The 20,559-nt window shown below is 49.3% G+C and overlaps 1 protein-coding gene across 2 annotated transcripts; it reads right to left on the minus strand.

The window, feature by feature from the left end:
- Nucleotides 1-1,463: 1,463 nt before the first annotated feature.
- Nucleotides 1,464-18,032, minus strand: PRDM8 (PR/SET domain 8). 2 transcript variants are annotated; one of them, XM_070409396.1, is made up of 6 exons: nt 17,965-18,032; nt 9,090-9,348; nt 7,930-8,083; nt 5,473-5,693; nt 4,245-4,476; nt 1,464-3,846 (listed from the first exon to the last, which is right to left on the minus strand). In XM_070409396.1, the coding sequence occupies exons 4-6, from the start codon at nt 5,689-5,691 to the stop codon at nt 2,279-2,281; spliced, it is 2,019 nt and encodes a 672-aa protein (XP_070265497.1). In that variant the 5' UTR covers nt 5,692-5,693; nt 7,930-8,083; nt 9,090-9,348; nt 17,965-18,032; the 3' UTR covers nt 1,464-2,278. The 2 variants fall into 2 exon arrangements, with proteins under 2 accessions (XP_070265497.1, XP_070265506.1); XM_070409405.1 differs by lacking the exon at nt 17,965-18,032 and adding an exon at nt 9,428-9,613.
- Between the last annotated feature and the right edge of the window lie 2,527 nt (nt 18,033-20,559).

Genomic DNA, 20,559 nt, shown 5'->3' on the forward strand with positions numbered 1-20,559 from the left:
GCTTACCTTTTTAAAACCTAAGTTCATGTCTGAATCCCCAACAAGTCATAAAGCCTTCCTAGTGAAAAAGATTCTGGAAGGATAGGGCACAAGGAAAGGACATTCAAGTTTTTGTGTTTTTTTTTTAAGTTAGGCCCCAAGCAGCCTGGGGTGTGTTTGTTTTTAAAGAAAAAAATTTTTTCTGAGATCCATTAGTGCCCCATGGTCATACTAGTCCTGAATAGCAGTTGGAACTGGAATTTTGGACTGCTCTTCTCATCACTCTTTGCTGGGGGTTAGTGTTTCAGATCATCCAACTGTTGCCTAGCAAAACAGAGAGCAGGCCTCAACAACGTGTAGTACAGAAGGTACTTGGATGGTCTTAAGAAAGTCAATCATCTTTTTTACCAATCTGAGTCACATTACATCTCTTTGCCCTACCCCAGACTTTACCTGCCCCCGGCCCTAATCATAACTTAACATAATAAAGCCTTTAAAATCCTTTTAGGGGAAAAGCTTTGAATGTCTACAGTGAGATCATGTGCAAGTTTCCCATTTCAGGCCTTTTCATAAGTGTCCTCCTGACAGGGGAGGGTTGGCAAGATGTGAAGGAAGGGGGTGGGGAGTAGAAAAGAACACCTCTTATAGATAAATCAGTGTCATGTCTGTAACTAACACATGCATAGAGGGACTCTCAAGATGCCCATGGATTAAGTTCATGCCATCCTAAGACCTAAAGGATCATCATCCATTTGGCTTTGCATCCAATGGTTGCTGGATATACCACACACTCTCACATACACTCTATTTAACTAAGATTTGCTGTCAGTATATGAAGATTATAGAGGGACTTTTCATAAGAGGAAAGGCAGGGACAGGGAGGAAAGTTATGATAATGCTCCAGAACTAGTTTTGTTTTCTTGTTTTTTTGTTTTTCCAGAAGCTGCTCAAGCCTTTAGAAGGAAAGCTGGGCCCTGCAGTACAGGCAACTGTGGTCCTTTCACCTTGGTTTCTGAAGAAACTCTCCATAGGGACTCTTAATGGGTTGTGACAGAATGCTAACGGGTTCTAGAGGACAAGATACTCTTCCATATAGGCATCACCAATAGAACCTTAATTGGGCCTTTCATCTGGTTTCCCTGATCCAGGCCTGAAAATTATCTCTGGTCCCTTATAAAGATGCTAATTATCCTGCTGCTGAAAAGAATGCTGACATCCTAATGACAAGTTAGCTTCATGACAGGCATCTTTGTTTAAATGCTTTGTCCTTTGATCCAGCTAAAGATTTTCCAAATAATAATCAAACCTTGTCCTTTCTCTTTTAGGCTCTTAGAGTAAATAAATGCAAGTGAGGCAGGGTTTAGCATCCCTCTGCTGCTAGCTCTTCTTTTCAGGGACTCAGTGAAAATAGATGGTATCTACTCAAAGTGTAGCTCTTGGCTACAAAAAAGCCCCCAACATATTTTAAAACACTTTCCAAATAATTGCTCTGAAGAAAATAGTCATTTATTGTCAAAGCATCCAACATACCCGGATAATCTATAAAGTTTAATAAATCTTTCCAGGGAGAAAAGAAACACGTAACTATTCAGACTCCATTTCACTGGCACAAAAGTTACACTTTGTATTAAAAGGAAATACATATTTACATAATGATGACATTCTTCGTTGAAGTCCATAATCATTTCATGATACATGCGCTTCCCCCTGAAAACGGAAATTGAATGATGACCCCCTTTTTATAAGAACACAAACTGTCATCAGTAAATGCAGAAAGCATCTCACCCTCCTCCTTTACTTTATATCTAAAATAAATTTTGCCCTTACATATAATTATTACATCTAAACTGTAAGTGCTTAATAATTTAAGTAGAAACGTATGACAAATGCATCAATATGTTGCAATATATGACATTTTAAAAAATGTATCTTTGTTTTGGGGAAAGTGAAAATGCGTGCATTTAAAAGAAAACCCCTCAAACAACCCACCCATCAAAAATCCACCATCCTGTCTCGTGTGCGTGTGTGTGTGTGTGTGTGTGTGTGTGGTGTAGGTCGAAGGTAAACATTTGAATGAGATGACTGGAGGAGCACGTGTGTGTGTGTGTGTGTGTGTGTGTGTGTGTGAGAGAGAGAGAGAGAGAGAGAGAGAGAGAGAGAGAAAGTGAGTGTGAGACTGTCGCCCTGGGTGCAATGTTTCAGGTCACAAGGAGATGGTGGATGCTCTCGCGCGCTTGCTCCTACAGGTGGCTTGACTGTGCGTGTACGCGCCGCGTGGAAAGCTGGGGTCCCGTCCAGGTCAGTTATGGGAGGTCATGTGCCTGGAGAGGTGGTGGCGCTCCCTGAAGGACTCGTTGCAAATGGGGCACTTGAGTTTCTCCTCCCGCCTTCGCTTCACCAGGGGCTCCATGGCGTACTCCTTTTTGTGATGCGACCTCATGTGGTACACCAGGTCGGAGGTCATGCGGAAGGAGGCATTGCACTTGGCGCACCAGTTCTGCGCGGGCAGGCACAGCGACGTGAAGGACGGCGGCAGCAGCGTGAGCGCCGACGGCAGCTGCAGCTGCAGGGGCCCCGCCGCCGCCGCCGCGGCCGCCGAGCTCTTGGGCCAGAAGGCGGTGGCGTAGAGGAAGGGGCTCTGCTTGGGGAGGCCGCCGCCCGGCAGGGCCGCGCAGCCGGCGTTCAGGTCGGCCGCTCCCTGCAGCTTCACGGCCAAGGGGTCGGCGGCGGCGGGGTAGAGTCTGGCGGGGCCCACCCCGTCGCCGGGGTGGCACGGCTCCAGCGCGCTCAGCTTCTGGCCCAGCACCAGCGGCGGCAGCTGCGAGAAGGAGCGCGCCGGCTGCGAGAAGGCACTTTTGCGCTCGTCCGCCGCCGCGCCCCGGCCGCCGCCCGCCCCGCCCGCGCCCGCGCCGCCGCCGCCGCCCCCCAGCTGCGGCACCGACGTGAAGGCGCTGCCCCGCGCCGGGCTGCCGCCCTCCAACCGGCCGGGCAGCGGGCCCCCGGGCCGCGGGGCCAGCAGCTTCTCCGCCCCGGCCGGCGAGGCGGCCACGGGCGTGGAGGAGCCGCCGCCGCCGCCGCCGCCGCCGCCCGCATCCTGGTCGTCGGCGGCCGGGGCCCCGCCGTCGGCCGCGGCCTCCTCCTGCAGGCCGGCCGCGCGGACCGCCTTCTTCACCTCCACGAAGGCGCTGCGCTTCGCCTCGCCCGTCTCGGGGCTGGGCGGCGCGAAGGGGCGCCCGCTGTCCTCCAGGCCGAAGTAGCTGCCCGCGGCGCGGAACTGCTGCGGCGTGCACACCAGGTCCTCCCGGGAGGCGGGCAGGGGCCGCTCGGCGAGGCGGCCGCGGCCCCCCGCCAGCCCCGCGCCGCCGCCCTCCGCCGCCTCCTCGGGGAACTTCCTCTTCCCTTTGGCCCCGTTCGGGGCGCTGCCGTCCGGACTCAGCTCCGCCTCCTGGTGGCCGCCGCCGCCGCCGCCGCTGCTCAGGCTCCGCACCGGGGAGCAGCTGCCGCCTCCCCCCGAGTTCTCCAGCTCCCGGGCCAGGTTGTGAAAGTCCGTGGACGGTTTGGTGCCGCCGCCGCCGCCGGTCGCCGGAGGGTTGCTGCCCTCGGGGGAGGGGGCCGGGTAGTGGTGGAGAGGGCCGGCTTTGCAGAACTTGGGGCCCGGGCCCAAGGGCGCCTCCGGTGGCTGCCGCTGCTGTTCCTTGCCGCCGCCGCCCCCGTGGTCCTTGGTGCCCATGCCGCCGCCTTGCTCGTCTGGGGGGCTCCTGTCCGCGCTGTGAATTCTCTTGGGGCAGCGGAAGCGCAGGTGCGCCACGAAGGGAAATTCAAACTGGAAACGTTGGCTGCATTCCAGGCATGTGTAAGGGGACGACCCTGCTTAGAGAGCAAACGCCACACACACACACACACACACACACACACACACCCCAAATGATTACTCAGCATCGTCTCCAGTTTATCATCACCCCCTTCACAAGTCCACCTTCATTTCTCAAGGCCTGGGTGTCTGAAATGAGAAGATCCTTTGCGACTGATCTAACTTTCCTTCCCGATTGGGGGGAGTGCAGTAATTAAGCCAAGTGTCCACTCTCCTACCCCCACGACTTTTCCTCACCTGCCTGCCTCAGCTTCATTACATAGGAATCTCCCAAGCTTCCTTAGAGACGCCCAAAGGGAGGAGAGGCACGCACAGGCGCTGGGGTGAGCCCGCCGCTCCCTGCTTTGCTCCGCGGTTAGCTAAGGGCCCCCACACAGGTCTGGAGCCAACCTACCATTCATTTTGCTGTGGGGTCTAGAGGGGCAGAGCAAGAGTAACTCAGTCAGTTCTTTCCCGTACCAAACTAGCAACTCCTCGTCTTTGGCAATCCTGCGGAGAGAGCGGTAGAACAGCTGTCCGTTTTTTATATAGGCTTCCAGGTTCTGCTCCTCCTTCTCTCTGGCTGACTGCACCAGACGCAGCCACATGAGACCTTCCGAGGAACCATTTGCCGCTGAGGTGTCCACCTACAGTTGAGAAAAAAAGAAAGAATACAAGAAGGAAGGGGTTTGGGGGAGGGAGACTCTTGTGAGAGAGTGAAGCCAGAGGAACCAGGGCCATTTCCTGCGTGTCATTCTTTTCCAAAGAATTATCTGAGATCAGGATTCCAAAAACTTGACCCAAGTTGGCACCCACCCTCATGCGTGTATCCAGCAGGCAAGAGAGTCGTCCTTTGAAAGTCTGCATCGATCATAGATTATTTCAGTAGTCTTTTTCACATATTGCTTGAATATCAAATGAGGAATTTTTCTTCCAATTCAAATTAGTGTTAACCTCTTGAGAATTTACTTCTAAATTATCCCATATTACAAAAATGTAGGGGAATTTGGTTCATTTTGGAAATAAAAAGGTTAGATCTCAGATATTATTGTGTGGCTTCACTCATCTTCCTAATTTTAAACAACAGTTTTTATTTGTAGAGAAAGAATAGGAAGTAAGAGGGCTTTTATCTCTAAATTAAACATATGGATTAAATGTAATTTTATTGTCAAACCATATGTGCAGGAGGCAACCAATCAACGTGTTTCTCTCACGTCGATGTTTCACTCTGTCTTTCCCTCTCCCACTCTCTCTAAAATCAATGGAAACATATCCTCAGGTGAGGATTTAAAAAAATACTTCTTTAACATTTTAATGTAAACACAAACTCCGGGCACTAGATATCTTTTCCAGAAGGGGTAATATTATTTAGGGGAACAGAAGGCCTACTATGTTGGAAGGCAATTGCGCCTAATACTTAGGATAAAAATACTTACAGAAAGTACTTATTATGCAAATAGCCTCAATCTTCTGAAAACGCCCAGAGTTAAGGTATTCACTAGGAAAGCCCAGGATTAAGGCACTGCTTTAGACATACCTGGTATTTCAAGTCAAATTTTCTCATTTGTTCCAGAAAATCAGTTGACAATAACTTGAGTTTAAGTTTCCTTTTCATTTTTTGGCGAGCATTGGCCAAGACTTACCCGGAAGATATAAGGAACTGTCCTTTTGTCGGTGGACTTGAGAGCTATGAAAGCTATGCTGTCGTACAGGGAGGTATGGCTCAGGACGCAGGGCCCGAATATAGCATTCTCAGGAATGTCGCAGGTGGTGTACACGCTGGTGAAAATGTCTGTCAGACACTGTTGGACGGCCTTGGCATCGCCATCCCAGATGCCTCGCTGGATGCCTGAATCCTCCATCCCTGGAGACAAACACACAGAACACCAAACGGAGTTACATTTCTCCTTTTGCCTTTATGAAGCCAGACAAAGCGTTTTAACTACTCGACAGATTTTTCTTGAATTTTGTCTAGCTCTTATTTCAGAAATAAAGCCAATAGCAGATTAAACCCTGCATAGTGTGAAGATGCCAACTCAGGAATACTTTCCTTTTAAGAAGATCCTGGAATAGTGGGAACTCAGGGTAGACTGGAGAGAGAGAGAGAGAGAGAGAGAGAGAGAGAGAGAGAGAGAGAGAGAGAGATTTTTTTCAGTAACTCGGGGGTGCATGGGGCAGGATTTGGGAAGGTTGACGGTGGGGGAGAACAATCGTATTTTTTACAGACTTTCTTGACTGAAAGAAACTTCTAACGCTTGGAAGAAAGCTCCTCTCTCTTCCTCCCGGGCTGATTTTATTTCATTTTCTTCCAAAGAGGGGAGCAGCATTAGCGAACAGGTGGGGACAGCGGAGCATGGCGAATGGATTTCAAGTAGAGTGTCAGGGCCACTGATTCCGTGTCAGCTAACCTTTCTCTGCAGCCTCCGAGAGGGGCGAGAGGGGACGTATGTCGGCTCATTACCATAATCCAACACTGTCCCTCGGAGGCTTTAATCAAAAGCAGCAAGCAGAGGTAATTATTTTCTTCTCGACATGCTTATTTATGGAGGAGGGTGAATCCCAGTTACCTTGTCATACAGGGGGTGGATTGAGTCGCGTGTGCCTCATGAAGGGAGAGGTACAGGGCAGGCCAGAAGTGTCCCCCGTTTGAGATACGGTGAGGGTAATGACTGGTGAGTTCTCGCTCCCCCAGATCCGACCCTGTCTGGGCCAGAGGGGGCAGCCCCGCTAGGGAAGCCTGGGTGGACTCTCCAGCTGTTTCATCCGCAGCAACTGAGAGAGTAATGCCCGGATGGAGGGCTCTCTATTAAGCTGTCATTTGACATTTTTCTCCCTTTGCCACTGGACACTGCCTACAAGGTTTATCATTTAAAAAACATAACTAGAGCTGGTATTTAAAATTTAAACTAGCTTTGACCTAACTGCTTTGTTCACTCTTTCTGATTGATTCAAAGGCCTCCCCCCACGTTGGTTTTTCCCTCCTAATGCCAACATAGGCAGTCATTGATGTATGTTTTGTGTAATTTAAGTAGCGGGAAAGTGTAGACGTAATTCTTTTCCTGAGAAGCTGTTCATTACGGATATTAGTAATGTCCATTTTTATCTTAATGTCTATTAACCAATTAATCTTGCAAATGTGATTACAAGGTAGTGCTTTTTTTTTTCTTCCCAGTTAACAGAGCGTGAAACTTTGGTCAGCCTCTTTTTTTTTTTTTTTTCATTCACACTGCTGCACCCCCCCTCCCCTTCCCAAATGTCAAGTATTGGGCTGTATCTGCCAGACAGAAATAAGGGAAATAATCCTAAAAGAGAAACTTACTTTCTGCTACAGCGTCTATCTCTGGGCATTTTTACCCCACACAGAGGAGTCTTTCTAACCTCCAATTGAAAATCTAAATATATGTGTTTAAAAATCCTCCACAACCTCTCATCTCCTTTTCAACGAAATCCTGTTCTCTCCTATTCAATTTTCCCAGTTCGGCGTTTTATGCCCCAATTTCTCCTTTTAAAAGTCTCTTTCACACAAGCGTTTCATTGTGCCTGGAGGTCGCCCCGTCACGTCGGGCAACAGCAGGGGCACGATCATTAACATGCAGTTCCACCTAACAATACGGAGCAAAGATCCTCGCTGCGCCGCGCGGACGGGGGGCCGCGCCGCCGCCCGGAGCTCCCAGCCGGTCACAATACGCGCCGGGCGAGGGGAGAGCCCGGGCTGGCTCCTCCGCGCGGCGCGGCGGGCTTTGCCACCCAACCTCTCCCAGCTCCGCATCCTCCTCCAGGCCCCGGGCTCTCACCCGCCCGAGCATCCTTCCGGGAGCCGGCCGGGCTGCCGGGAAGCCCGCGCTGCCGCCGGCCGCTCGCCCTCCCCCGGAGGCAGGCATTGTCTGGCGGCCGCGCGCCCGCAGCCGCTCGCTTCTGGGGCGAAGTGCTCTCTCCCAGCTCCTCCCTTTGTATCATCTTATTGGCAGCAGAGATCCCCTCCACAACGATTTCCCCCCCTCTTCTGGATACTGAGGGAACGGAGGGACAGAATTTTCCACTCTCCCCACCAAACCTGCCTTCCTCCCCTCCCCCTCCCGCATCAATGCAAATAGACTTACCAGTAATCGGGTCGGGATGCAACGGCCAAAAACGCCACCTGGAACCCGGAGATGCTATGGAGTGTTTCTTCCGCCTATTGTATCAGTGTATTTCCATGTCAGGAGGTGTTAGTATTGCTGTCTAGTAGGCTCTGCCTAAAGAGAGGGAAGGGAGCTGGAGAGATGGGGAGAGTGAAATGATGGGAGAGTGAGAGGAGAGAGAGAGAGAGAGAGAGAGAGAGAGAGAGAGAGAATGAGAGTTGTACAGATGGACCCGATGCAGTGACTGACTGGCACGCAGACACACACTTTTTGTTTGCTGCACATAATCTGCCCAATGACGCGTGACAGCCCACGTCCCCTCCCTTTAACTCTTTGCTGGGCTGGGCGCTCCCTCCGGCGCTGTCTGCCTGGGAGCGATCTCTCGGGCCTGCCCGCAGCCCTCGGGTCCGGAGCGCCTTCCCCAGGTGGCAGCGCCTCTCGGAGCACGGCTGGCCCGCCTCCTCCTAATGCATCGCCCCTCTGGGACTGGTAGGACGGGAAATCAGTTCAGGGGTCCGAAAGGGAAGTACCAACAGAACTGGAAAGGGCCTTTTCCCCGATTCCCTGGGCACTTGGAGAACCTCTGACAGAAAGATGGACCCTCGGCGCCGCACCGACCCGACCCGCGCGCATTGCCTGGGGTCTGAGTTCTGTACAGGGGAGGCGGGCTGCGGATTAGCCCAAGGGATTCTCTGGCCACGGAGCCGGCACTGGTTCGCGCAGCCAGTTGCCGGGGGTTGATAACCCAGCTCCAGCTCTCGCCAGGAGCGCTCACCGCACCAAGCTCTTCCTAGCAAGCATCGGAAAGGATGCGCTTTGGTGAGAATTTGGCCCACTCTCTCTGCGGAGCCGGAGACGGGGCAAGGCAGACAGTGTGGCGATGCTGCCAGCCCTAAGGGGATTTACAGGGCTCGTCTGGTCCCGGGACACCAGTACCGGGTGGGGAAGGGATGAGGGGAAGATGGGTGAGCCGAACCCAGGTTAGAGTCCTCACTGTTCCGCCCTCTGCCCCGCGCGTTCTGCATAGTCCCTGAGGGGGTCCCGCGTTGGAGTCGGCCTGCATTCTAAGACCTCTGGGTGTGTGTGTGTGGCGGGGGGTGGGGGTGGGGCGGGGGGGGAGTCAAAGTAAAAATGATTACCGAGATGTGCTCCGGAGCGATGTTCCCGTCCAGCCGGTGGCGGAAGGTGGTGGCAGAGCGGGCGGAGTGGCCACGGCCGTCTGGGGAGCTGGTTTGTGCGCTAAGCCACTTAGAGGCGCTGGATGGCCCCCTTAGGGCCGCAGCTGATGCTAATGACTTGAGGTCTTTAACAGCCTGAAAGTTGACTCCTTCCACAGGGGCCCCCACGCGTTTTCGCTGGGCATTCTGGGGTTCTTTCCCGCAGTTCAACTCTCTGCTCCTAAGGGAAGAAAGGCCTTTGAGTGGTATAGAGGGCCCCACTCCCTCAGCACCCACTCCCCCCCCCCCAGCACCATTACATTGGAGAGGGCAATTCGTGAGCTTTAGATAAACCGGCTGTGTAGCCGGCTGAAGTGGGCAAAGCAGAACCGCGACTTGAGGAGAGGAAACAGCCTGGGTTTGATCCGGTGTTGGAACAAGGTGGTGGACGGGAGGGTTGGCGAAGAGCCGCTTTAGAGGAAAAGGTGCGCGCGGTGTTAGTTTGATTCTCTCGCGCGGTTCTGGGACCTCTCTCCGGAACCCAGTGAGGCAGCGAGGCTCTGAACGCCTCTCCTCCCGGCGCCTGCGGTCCAAGGAGGCCAGGAAAGGATTTTGCTGAGAAGAAGAAAAGAATGTGCGAGGAATTTCCCAGCAAGTGAGTTCTTTTCTCCTTGGTCTTTCTCTCTGTGTCTCCTTCTCTTTTCACCGGGCCCTGGCCAGTCCCCACATAACTTCCCAGTCCTTCCCATCAGAAAGCTGTCGCCTAGGATTGAGCTGGGGTTCAGGGTTGGGAAATCCCCATATATTTGGGGGGTGATGGGGGGAAATTCTCCCTTAATTTCTGATTTAGCCACTGATTTTTTCAAAGAAAGCTTCTCAAACTGCTGTCGTGTTTTAACTTATCATTTCTCTTTCTGCACGTGTGCACACTTTTAAGTAGTTTGGCTAAGGGCAACTCATGGAATGACCAAGGCTCCATGCTGAGGGTTCTCACAGGTCCATGTATGAGAATCACTGTATTTAGCCACCAATTGTCTTAAGACTGAGTGCTCCATTAATATCTCTCTCTCTCTCTCTCTCTCTCTCTCTCTCTCATCCCCCCATCACTTGTTTAAAGAAAGGCTGGGGATTAGAAATGTCAAAAGAATTGCCTTAAACACCTAAAAAACAACCCACAACATGAAAAACTTGTCCCCAGACACTTATGTGAAATCAGAGGAGACTAAAAGGATAAAGAAAGAGACATCAGTGCAAACAAGAGCAAATTAAGATAAAGAAGGAGCCACAAGGGAGTTGTGGTCCCATAGAAACTACAGTCAGATAAGAGAAGGAAGGTGTGTGAGTGGTTTGGGAACAGAGTCCTCAAACCTAATTCCATTAAACTGTTGAGCAGAACATTCCTTAGGCCCTTCTTTCGCTGTTATTTAGAGAACAGGAAGTTTGCCTTTCCCAAGAAAAAGCATCTGCCCATGCAAGCCATTAAAAAAATCTATTTCATGTTCTAAATATAAAAGCATCTATTCCAGGATGTGGACATTCTGGAAAACCTTAAACTCTAAATGGAAGGCATTTTTCTTTTGCCTGGCCTTTCTTTTCTTAAATAAAAAGGACATATCTTAGACTATGTCTCCTTTGAGGTACTAAAACCTAGATTCCAGTTGGTATAAAATAATGTTTCTGGTACTTAAGTTGGGGGTAAGGGATCTTGACCTTCCAAATCTCAAGCCGAAAATAGCTAAGATTTATCAAGAAGGGGAGAGATGTATTGAGAATCTGGCCATCAGATGACATTCCCTCTCTCAGTTTCATCTTTCTGCCCCCTAATTAGATTTCTCCTATTGATTTCAGAAAAAAAATCCCCAAAGAAAAGAATTTCTGACATTTTATAAATCCAACCAATGCTTTGTCTTATGTATTAAATGACTGACATAACAAAAAAAAGCAAATATGGGAAGGACGAAGCTAGAAATTCCTATTTTGAAGGTTTTCCAGTATTTTAAGTGGTACATATTTGCTTGGTAATATAGATGGTCCACATGACCATCATTGAAAGGAGGTAAAGAAAATCTATAAGTTATGTTTATTTCTCTGGAAATGCATGGGTGAAAATGGTGCATAAACTACTTTGAAGTCACTCTACATTATTACTCCTTGGAATTCACTGACACTAAATGAAGGCTTGAGGCATTGATTCAGCCTTAAAGAGTGCTATAAAAGTGCACCTTGGTCAATAGTTTTATCTAATTCACATGAAACAATGAGTTTATGCATATATTTGGAGCTCTTTGCCCTGGATTTTATTTCCAATTAAATAATTAGAGGGATGACAATGAAGAGTGAGGATGTGTTCACCTAGCTCCACTTCAGCAAGGTCCCAGCAGTTATGGTAAAGGTACATGTGTAGACAACTGCAGGATTGTTTGGGAAGAGGAGGCTGGAGAGAGGCCAGTGAATGAATGATTCCTGAAGTGAAGCCTTTTCCAACCCAAGTGAGAGGATGGAGAAAGGGTAAGAAAGGAAATCTGATTCTTAAAGAGTATTACAATGTACATGTTGTTTCTCTCCCCAGGCTAGAGAAATGGGGCCCCAAATATCTCAACTTCTGTGATAGGAGGCAGGTAAAATCTCTAAGGATAACTCACTTAGGAGGATTGTTACCCTATAAGAATGAAAATACATTGTTTTTCTTTATCCTTTTCTAGGTCCAAGTTCACCCCCCACTAAAATTCTATTTCCAAAGCTCTACACCAGCAAAGGTTTAGTTGTCAAAAAATATATAGCAATTCATGGTGAAGGAAAAACATACCGGAAGACAAGAGGGATGCCAAGAAAGCAGACAATGGAAACTTTTTCTAAGCTTATTATTTTCCCACAGAAAGATCTCTGGAAGGGGCTGTGAGAGTTGGGGGAGGCAGGAAAAGGAACTTCATAGCCTCACAATGGAGAATATGGAAGTTTCTAAGGAATCACTTAGAGGCAAGAAGAGGAAGACTTGCTAAGCTGGATGGGGACACTGGTGTGTGTGTGTGTGTGTGTGTGTGTGTTTAGTTTTTTAAAGTATACATGGCAATCTCAGTTTGGGTCTATTCCTTACACTAAGTATTACAGTTGGTTCAACAGGTGAGAAATCAGAAAATGTTTCCCAGGTTGGTCATGGGAGAGCAAAACACATAAGGAAAAGATGCATAATTTTGTAACCTGTGAAGATGGCTCCCAATTCCTGACTCACATTTTTCTCTCTTCAGCATTTCCTCTTTCTCAATAAATGATAGCTGTTTTTCATGCTGCTGCTGCTTTGCTACTGCTACTACTTCCACAGCTACTGCTGTCCTTTCTCAAATTTAAAACCAAGGTATCTCATGTTCCACTTGCCATTCTGTTGGAGTTCAGCAGTAAGCTGGATAAGCTTTGAAGACTTTGTGTAATTAATTCATTTCTTCTCCTAGATCTGGGTTGTAGTCAGCTGGCTTAATGGCTTCTGAGTATGACTTCCAGCAGGGCTAGCAACTGAGGTGATAAAGGCACCAACACAGATCTGAAATCAATGCCTCTTGGTCACCTGTGTGTGAACTGTGACTCAGATCCAATACTCAGCATCCTGACCACCTGGATTCCCCCAGCTTTTTTGTGCCTTCCCAAATGAATATCTACAGAGCTGACAAGGAATATCCTAGTTTCCTGTAAAATCTGCAGGTTACAAAGGTTTTTGAGAGTCAGACGCTGCAATCTTGCCCAGACCTCATTAGTAGGAGGAAGGTTGGCGGAAGAAAATGTAGGCAGGGCCACAGTCAGTTGCACTGGGCCTCCTTATCCTCTGGGTCAGGCTTTCCAGGCAGATCAAGGGGTATCCAGCCATCTCAAATGGGAGGGAGCATCAGATTTTGAGAAGATTGACTCTAGACCTTAGGAATGTCACCAAGCTGAGAAGCTCTGCATAGAATTTCTTTGCACAACCAGGAAAAGGGACATTATCCCAACACTCAGCATTTGAGTTCCACCTCATTTCCTCTCTATTTTAGGCTGTGTGTAATTCCTGAGTTACAGAGAGATGCTTATTGACATGCAGTGGGTACATACTGAGCATATTCCCTGGCACCTGATCCCAGCTAGCCCTCTGAATGTGGACTTGGACTGTAAATTGGACTACTGGGGGAAGAGCAGCTCAAACCATTTCTCTCCTGGGAAGAGGGTCTAGGCAGAGCACAACATGCCCAGGACATTCAAGCTTGGAATCTGTCCGTGGCAAAATTCCCTGAAGCCCGAGGAGAGACAGACATCTGATTTTCTCCATGGAAAATGAGAAGCAAAAAAGAAAAGAAATGAAAAGGATTTGGGGGAGTAGATATCAATTAGTAACCACAACCGTGATGATTCACATTGCTTTCTTAGAGTCTTAGAAATATAGTTTATTTCTTCACAATCTATGTTCTCATACCTGAAGTGCTCTCCTACTCAATTGCAAATTGGAATCTTTCATTATTTCAATTCAAATGAATTGCAGATGTTTCCTTATTCAATCCAGAAGTATTATTTTAGCATTGATGGAAGAATGTCTCCCCAAACACTGTACATAAAGCCAATAGCCTTTAATAGATTTTCATAAGCAATTAAAAACGACCAAGTTTTAAATTAAGTCTTTCTTCAATTCCAATAATTGGAGAAATGGTCTCTTAAAGAATTCCAAGATCAACTTGTCATAAACAATAGTAACAGCATGACTACTATAAACACTATTGTACCTGTATTTTATTAAATTTAGTGGTGTGACATTGGTTCATAGGGTCATATGGGTTTCAAGTGTACATTTCTATGATACATGATCTGTATATTGCATTGTGTGCCTATCACCCAAAGTCAAATCCTCTTTTATCACCACATATTTGGCCCTCTTTACCCTTTACCTTCACCTACCCTGCATATATATATATATATATATATATATATATATAATATTTTATTGATTTTTTTTGCAGAGAGGAAGGGAGAGGGATAGAGAGTTAGACACATCAATGAGAGAGAAACATCGATCAGCTGCCTCCTGCACACCTCCTACTGGGGATGTGCCTGCAACCAAGGTACATGCCCTTGACTGGAATCGAACCTGGGACCTTTCAGTCTGCAGGCTGACGCTCTATCCACTGAGCCAAACCGATTAAGGCTGCACCTATATATATTTTAAGCTATGCTCTGTTTTTTATGAAAATTTTTATTGACTTTTTTATAGAGAAAAGGAAGGGAGACTGAGAGAGAGAGAAACATTGATGTGAGAGTGAAACATGGATCAGTGGTCTCCTGCATGCCCCCTACTGGGGATCAAGCACATAACCTAGGCTTGTGCCCTGAAGGGGAATCAAATTGACAACCTCTCTGTGAACAGGATGATGCCCAACCAACTGCACTACACGGGTCAGGGCCCTTACCTATGTTTTAAAGTGGCAGAAATAATAGGCAGAGGGATTGATACATATTTGTTCTTTTGAACTTGGGGATTGAGAAGCCAATTCCCAGATGGATTTGGTAGTTGTCTGGTAATGTAATATAAAGGTAACCAAGATATTCATAATCTCCTTTAAATTTTAGGAAAAACCCATATTTTAAGAATAAATATCCAGAACTGTCAAACAAATCTTTCACAAATTCGTAATAAGAATAAACATATTAAATATAAAGACCTGCATGTTGAGTTTTTTTGAAGGCCTAGAATTCAATTTAGGTCTGAACAAGTTTATACCTGATTAGACAATGTCGTGTGTGTGTTTAAGCAGGTTTGGGGTGAATATTTTTTAGGGTAGCAATTAAAAAAAAACTTTCTGGACTGTGTCATTTTTCTTGACTGCATGCCCATAAAGTAGTCAGTGCTCCTTTTTGCATTGTTTTTGGTGAGATGGTTTTGATAAAATAGTTTGTGTGAAGTCATAGGAGAGCAATTGGTCCTGGAGAAGCAAAACTGAGTAGAGTTCTATGGAATATTTTTTAAAGATTTTTTATTGGTTTTGAGAGAGAGAGAGAGAGAGAGAGAGAGAGAGAGAGAGAGAGAGAAGCATCGATATGAGAGGGAAACATGGATGGCTGCCTCCTGCATGCCCTCTACCAAAGATCAAACCACAACCCAGGCATGTGTCCTGACTGTGAATCCAACCTGCAACCATTTGGTTGGTGCACACAGGACAATGCCAACCAGCTGAGCCACACTGGCCAGGGCTAGTGATGTGGTCAGACCCCTCATAGCATAATCTATATTCTAGAATCAGTTTACCTTAGTCAGACTCCAGTAAGTGAATGTTTCCAGACAAGCAGGGATCCTCTGAGCTTGTGGAGATGTCTTGGGGGAGGCAATGCACTGAGAGAGTGCTGCAGGTTCCATTTCTTCTCTGGGGGCTGAATTAGGTGCTCTGTCCCCCAAGCCACTCACAGCTGCATTTGGGTTCAGCATTTGGGTGGCAAGGCAAGGCAAGGCAAGGCAAGGAAGTAGCTGCTAGACCCAGACAATTCCTGTCTGAATTCTGTGGTGTTCATAGCTCAGGAAAGGGCACCACCACAGAGTGAAGTATGCAGACAAGGTCAAATGACAGAGATGGGCTTCCACATAGGCTAATAAGGTCTCTGGTAGAGACCCAGGGAGGGCACTAGCCCACCGCATCAGGAAGACACAGACACTGCTCAGACTATGTTTGGGATGACTCACCAAGAGTGCAGAGCCCTGGCAGGGGACTGAGCAGAACCAGACAAGCCATCTTCAGCTGGACTAGCTCTTTTAGAAGCAGCACGTGCAAACCATCACTGCGGGGCAGAAAGAGACCACCCAGTAGTGTGCTCCGGGCACTACAGGACCCTCCAAGGACCAAGCAGCGACCAAGGACTAAGCAGTGACCAAGCACACGTACGGGCCAGCCATGTTCTCCAGCCTCGTCTCTCCTCCCTGGAATTAATGCGGATACTTGCCTCCTGCTAGGCGACCCCTTTCCCCTAGGAAAGGCGACCTGGGGTGGCGTGGCTGGGCTTCCAGGAACAGCTATGTTCCTTTTCACCAACCCTACCCCTCACCCCCCTGCATGTCCTCACCAGGCAGGTCCCCACTGCCTTTCACAGGGTGCTGGGCTGCTTTCCCATCACTTACTATGTGAGCAGACAGCGCCCTCCCCAGCCTTGGTTCTCCTCCCGGGCACACTAGGCTGGCAGGCGCTGCCTCGCTGTCTCCGTGGACTCAGTGCGGGCCCAGGGCAAGCGCACTGTAGAGAGCCAGTTGCTGAGCAGATGGTAAGGGCCTGCTTCCAAGAGCTGGGGCTGCTTTCATGTCAGCCTTGGACATCCCCGGGAGGCCTCTGCTGCCTTCGCTAGGAAACATTCTCCTCCGTGAGAAGTCTGGAGAACTGACCCAAAAGGATCAGCAGCTCAGGCTCAGGCCACAGCGCCCATCAGGAGAAGGGGAGGGCCGGGGCTCGAATCCTGGCTGGGGAGGCGGCGCAGGTGATGTAACCTGTCTGTGCCCCTGGCCTTCCTCTGTGAACTGAGGGCGGCGCAGGAAACCCTTTCCCGCGACTGTTGCGAGGGCCGAGGGGAGAGTCAGCCAGCGCAGAGAGCAGCTTCCCGAGCCCTCATCTCAGCGCTGGCCACGGTGGCTGTGAACTGTCACAGCACCTTCTTGGCTTCTCCGTTACAGAAGGCGGGGACTGGATCGTGCGCCCGCTTTCAAGGCCGAGCAGTGGAGGCTACAGATGTCCCCCTGGTTCCACGGAGCTCCGGGAGATGCAGGAGGACAGAGCAGCCAGGAGGAATCCGCGCCCGGGTTCCAAAGTCCTTTCCCGCGAAGGGCGGCCCGAAGGTTCCCACCGCAGCCACAGTCCCGCCTCCCGCCTTAGGGGGGAGCCAGCAGTTTCCTGCCTGGGGCTGTTCATGGGCTTCTAGCTCCGCGCCGTCCCCCAGGCCTCTCTCGGGGTTGGCCAGGGCGGGGGTGGGGGGTGGGGGGGGTCTCCACTGGGGGAGCCCAGGAGCAGTGAGGGCAGCGCTGGTGAACTCCAGTGCCCAGGCCAGAGAGCCGAGGCCTCGGGGGCTGAGAAACCTGGGGGACCCTGAGCCCGCTCCGACCCGGCTGGGGCCTCCACGTGGCGGGCCAGGGCTCAGAGGCAGGGTGGGCAACCTCCACCCTCCCACCCCCCAAGTGCGGAGGGAAGTGCGGAGGGACCAGGCACTACGGCCTGGGCCCTTAGCCACGTGGTTGGCATAGGGCTTCGAGCAGGGCGGGCTCCACCTTGGCAGCCCGCAGCCCCGCACCCCCTCGCCCCGCAGGGGCTGTGTGCAAAGCATTGTGGGCAGAGCCGCTTCCCTGGCCTCAAGTCACTTTGGCGCAGACACAGCCCAGCCCTGAGCGGGACCCGCAGTCTCAGGCTCGGTGACCCTCCCGCCCTGCAGGAGCCTCCTGGCAGAGGTCAGCTGTGCGCTCCTCAGTGAGCTTCCTTCGAAGGATCCCAGAGGCAGTGGTGAAGAACTCGAAATTTGGGGTCTGAAACACGTTTGAACCCAGGTCAGCAATCTACTAGCTGTGTGTCTTTGCGCAAATCACCAAATGTCTCTGGATTTTTAGTATCCTCATTTGTAAAACAGCAAGCCTGGGTCCAGATCTCCTCTGGACTGCTTGCTGGGGTTAGTTAGCAACTCCCGCTTCTGCTTCCTGTGAAGGGAGTGGACCTGTGAACTAGGGATAATGACACTTACCACAAAAGGCCATGAGAGGTGAATACGGTAAGCAGGGCAGTGCATTCAGCCTGGCACATAGTCAGAGCCCGCATCGCTAATTATTTAAAGCATCTCAGTGCCTGCCACTTTGACATGCCGGGGAAATGTGATTTTTAAATCTTACCTCTCCTGCGCCACCTTTTCTCTTCCTCAGACAGAAACAAAGTGCAAAGACCCATGTCAGTGTGTGTGCACTCCGAACTGGGAAGAGTAGCTTGGGGCAGAAAGTGAGGTGCCAAGTCTGGAAGTTTCATGCCTCGCCTGGCCTTTCCTCTTCCATTTCTAGGGACAAGGTAAAAGAAGAGGAACAGCAGAGCAAAGGAGCTTAGAATATGGCAGAAGAAAGTGTTTCTTCGGTCAGGAATGACATTTTATCTATTAAGGAGACAAGAAGCAGAATGGAAGGCCCAGCATTGGATTGGCTTCCATTTCCGTGTTTGGCTGCCAGTTGGCATGCTGGAAGCATTTCTATGTGTCTGTGTCATGGCCCCTGGGAGGAAAAGATCTCAGAGAAGAGAAGAAGAGAGGGTGGCATTGCTTTAGGGAAACAGGTTTGGGGACAAGAGGTGCAATGGGGTGCCTTCCCTTGCATATGGAGAAGAGATATATCCCTGCAACAGAGACATACTTGATTCAAGAAAGTAAAACTCAGGCCCGGCTGTGTTGGCTCAGTGGATTGGGCATTGTCCCATGGACCAGGAGGTCCCAGGTTCAATTCCCAGTCAGGGTACATGCCCTGGTTGCGGGCTTGATCCCCAGTGGGGGGGCGTGCGGGAGGCAGCCAATCAATGATTCTCATCATTGATGTTTCTCAAACTCTCTCTCCCTTCCTCTCTGAAATCAATAAAAAACTAATTTTTAAAAAAGAAGTAAAACTCAGGCAAGAGCAAGAAAAGATATAGGGGTGAATTAGGCCTCCAGTGGAAGGTTGGAATCTGTATATTCCTCAAAACATGAAAATTCAATTTGGAGTCCAAACTTACATCCACAGACACCCCTTAATCATCCTTACAGCTCAGCCCTTTCAGAGTAGGCCCCATACTTACACCACCATGTGCCTCATCACTGCCCCACTCTTTCAATACCAGTGTCTGCCTCTGACTTACATCTTCCTTTTGTTCTCTGTAGATAATAGGATAATGGCGGGTGATGTTTTACTCAGCAACTAACAGGACATCCAGGAAGACATGGCCCCAAACAGTGTTCAAGACCTTACCCTTCTGCTCCCCCCAACCCCAGGCAGAGAATGCTGATGCAGCAACAACAATCTAAAGCAGCAATTCCCAATCTTTTTCATCTGATGGCATACATCAACTACTTACTAAAATTCTGCAGCACACCAAATATATATACACACACACACACACACACACACACACACACAAAGGCTGTTAAATCGCGTTGTTTACCCATATATTCAGAAAAAAATCACTTCTACTGTCATAAACAACCTGCTTCCCTATTTATAATGGTCTGGCCCTCTAGCAACTTCAGTGCGAAATCATAGCTAATTTGCCTACAAATGTCAGGTGGTCATAATAATCTGGCCACTATATATATATATAGCCAATCTGACCAAAACATAAGCATGATTTTGATTCATTCACACCATACAGCTATTGTGTTGGCGGTTGTCATTTTTTTAAATTTGACAATCTAAGGGAAAAGAGGTCAGCGCCCCTGACTAAATAGTCAGGTTTTGCATGTTTTAAAAGTCTTGCCACACACCAGTGTGCCTCTTGTAGCATACATGTTGAAAATCAGTGATCTAAGGTATTTCATAAACTTCTGGCTTTTAATCTCCTCTCAGACCAGGACTAAAGAGTGTTGTTAACAGAAAGGAGGATGAAATAAAATAAGACCAACCTCTCAATGTTTTGAGCCCTGGGCAAAGGAGAAAGCCAGAGAGAAAGAGCCACAACTTGGAAAAGGCTTCTCTTTCCTGCCATAAATCTCCTCCCCTGGTTCCTCTGCCCAACGGAGCACGATAAAGTCCTTTTCCATAAAGTATTCAGTGTGAGAGCCACAAAGCTCCCCCAATCAGCAGCCATCTGCTTCTCCCATAACTGCTGCTCCGGAGCAGGGAAAGCAGCGGTGGAGAAAGGGCCGCTGCGAGACTGCTGGACAAATGAGGGGCTGAATAGCTTTGGTTTTCCCTGTGTATCTGTATCTATAGAGACAGGCGAAGAAAGGCCGCATTATAGTGATACAACAATTGTAAAACAAAACACGGAAGAGGCATCTAAAGGGCAATATCGCATGCATCAGGGGTCTCCAGATAAAAGGAGAGCTAACAGATTTATAGAGACCTTTAATTGGTTTTCAATTGAAAGCTAAAGAGGCTGGGGCAAACTGTGAAGAGTGGCCAAGTGCTCTCCCTAGGCTGTCTGGGAGGCCTGATCAATTTCACCGGGGTAGAGCTGTTGTGGGGAAGGGGGGGGGGGGCGGGGGAGAGAGAAAAGAAGAATCCAGAACCCACTAGCACCTTTGTGGGGGGAGGGAGCAACTCCGTGTCCCTAGCTTTCTCCTCTTTGACCAGGAGATTTGATAGTCATAACAGAGTCTCTCATTTTCTTTCTTCCTCTTCCTCTCCCTACCTCCAACCCTCCTTCATACTGGTAGGCAAGTGGAAAGGTTGCAAAGAAAAAAAGTAACCCTAACTTCCCATCCCCGGAAGAAAAAGCCCCTGGCCTAAACACGTAGGGTTTTAAACCTCTTC

Source organism: Myotis yumanensis, unplaced genomic scaffold (genome assembly GCF_028538775.1).
Source record: "Myotis yumanensis isolate MYYU_CA2020_CCGP unplaced genomic scaffold, mMyoYum1.0.hap1 SCAF_1, whole genome shotgun sequence".
Lineage (NCBI taxonomy): Eukaryota > Metazoa > Chordata > Mammalia > Chiroptera > Vespertilionidae > Myotis > Myotis yumanensis.

Bases quoted from the DNA above. Each gene is read 5' to 3' on its own strand.
- PRDM8 (XM_070409396.1), bottom strand. From the start codon at position 5,691: ATGGAGGATTCAGGCATCCAGCGAGGCATCTGGGATGGCGATGCCAAG. The intron at 4,477-5,472 runs GTAAGTCTTGGC...TCTCAACTGTAG, and splicing joins CAGTTCCTTATATCTTCCGG to GTGGACACCTCAGCGGCAAA. The intron at 3,847-4,244 runs GTAGGTTGGCTC...CTCTCTAAGCAG, and splicing joins ACCCCACAGCAAAATGAATG to GGTCGTCCCCTTACACATGC.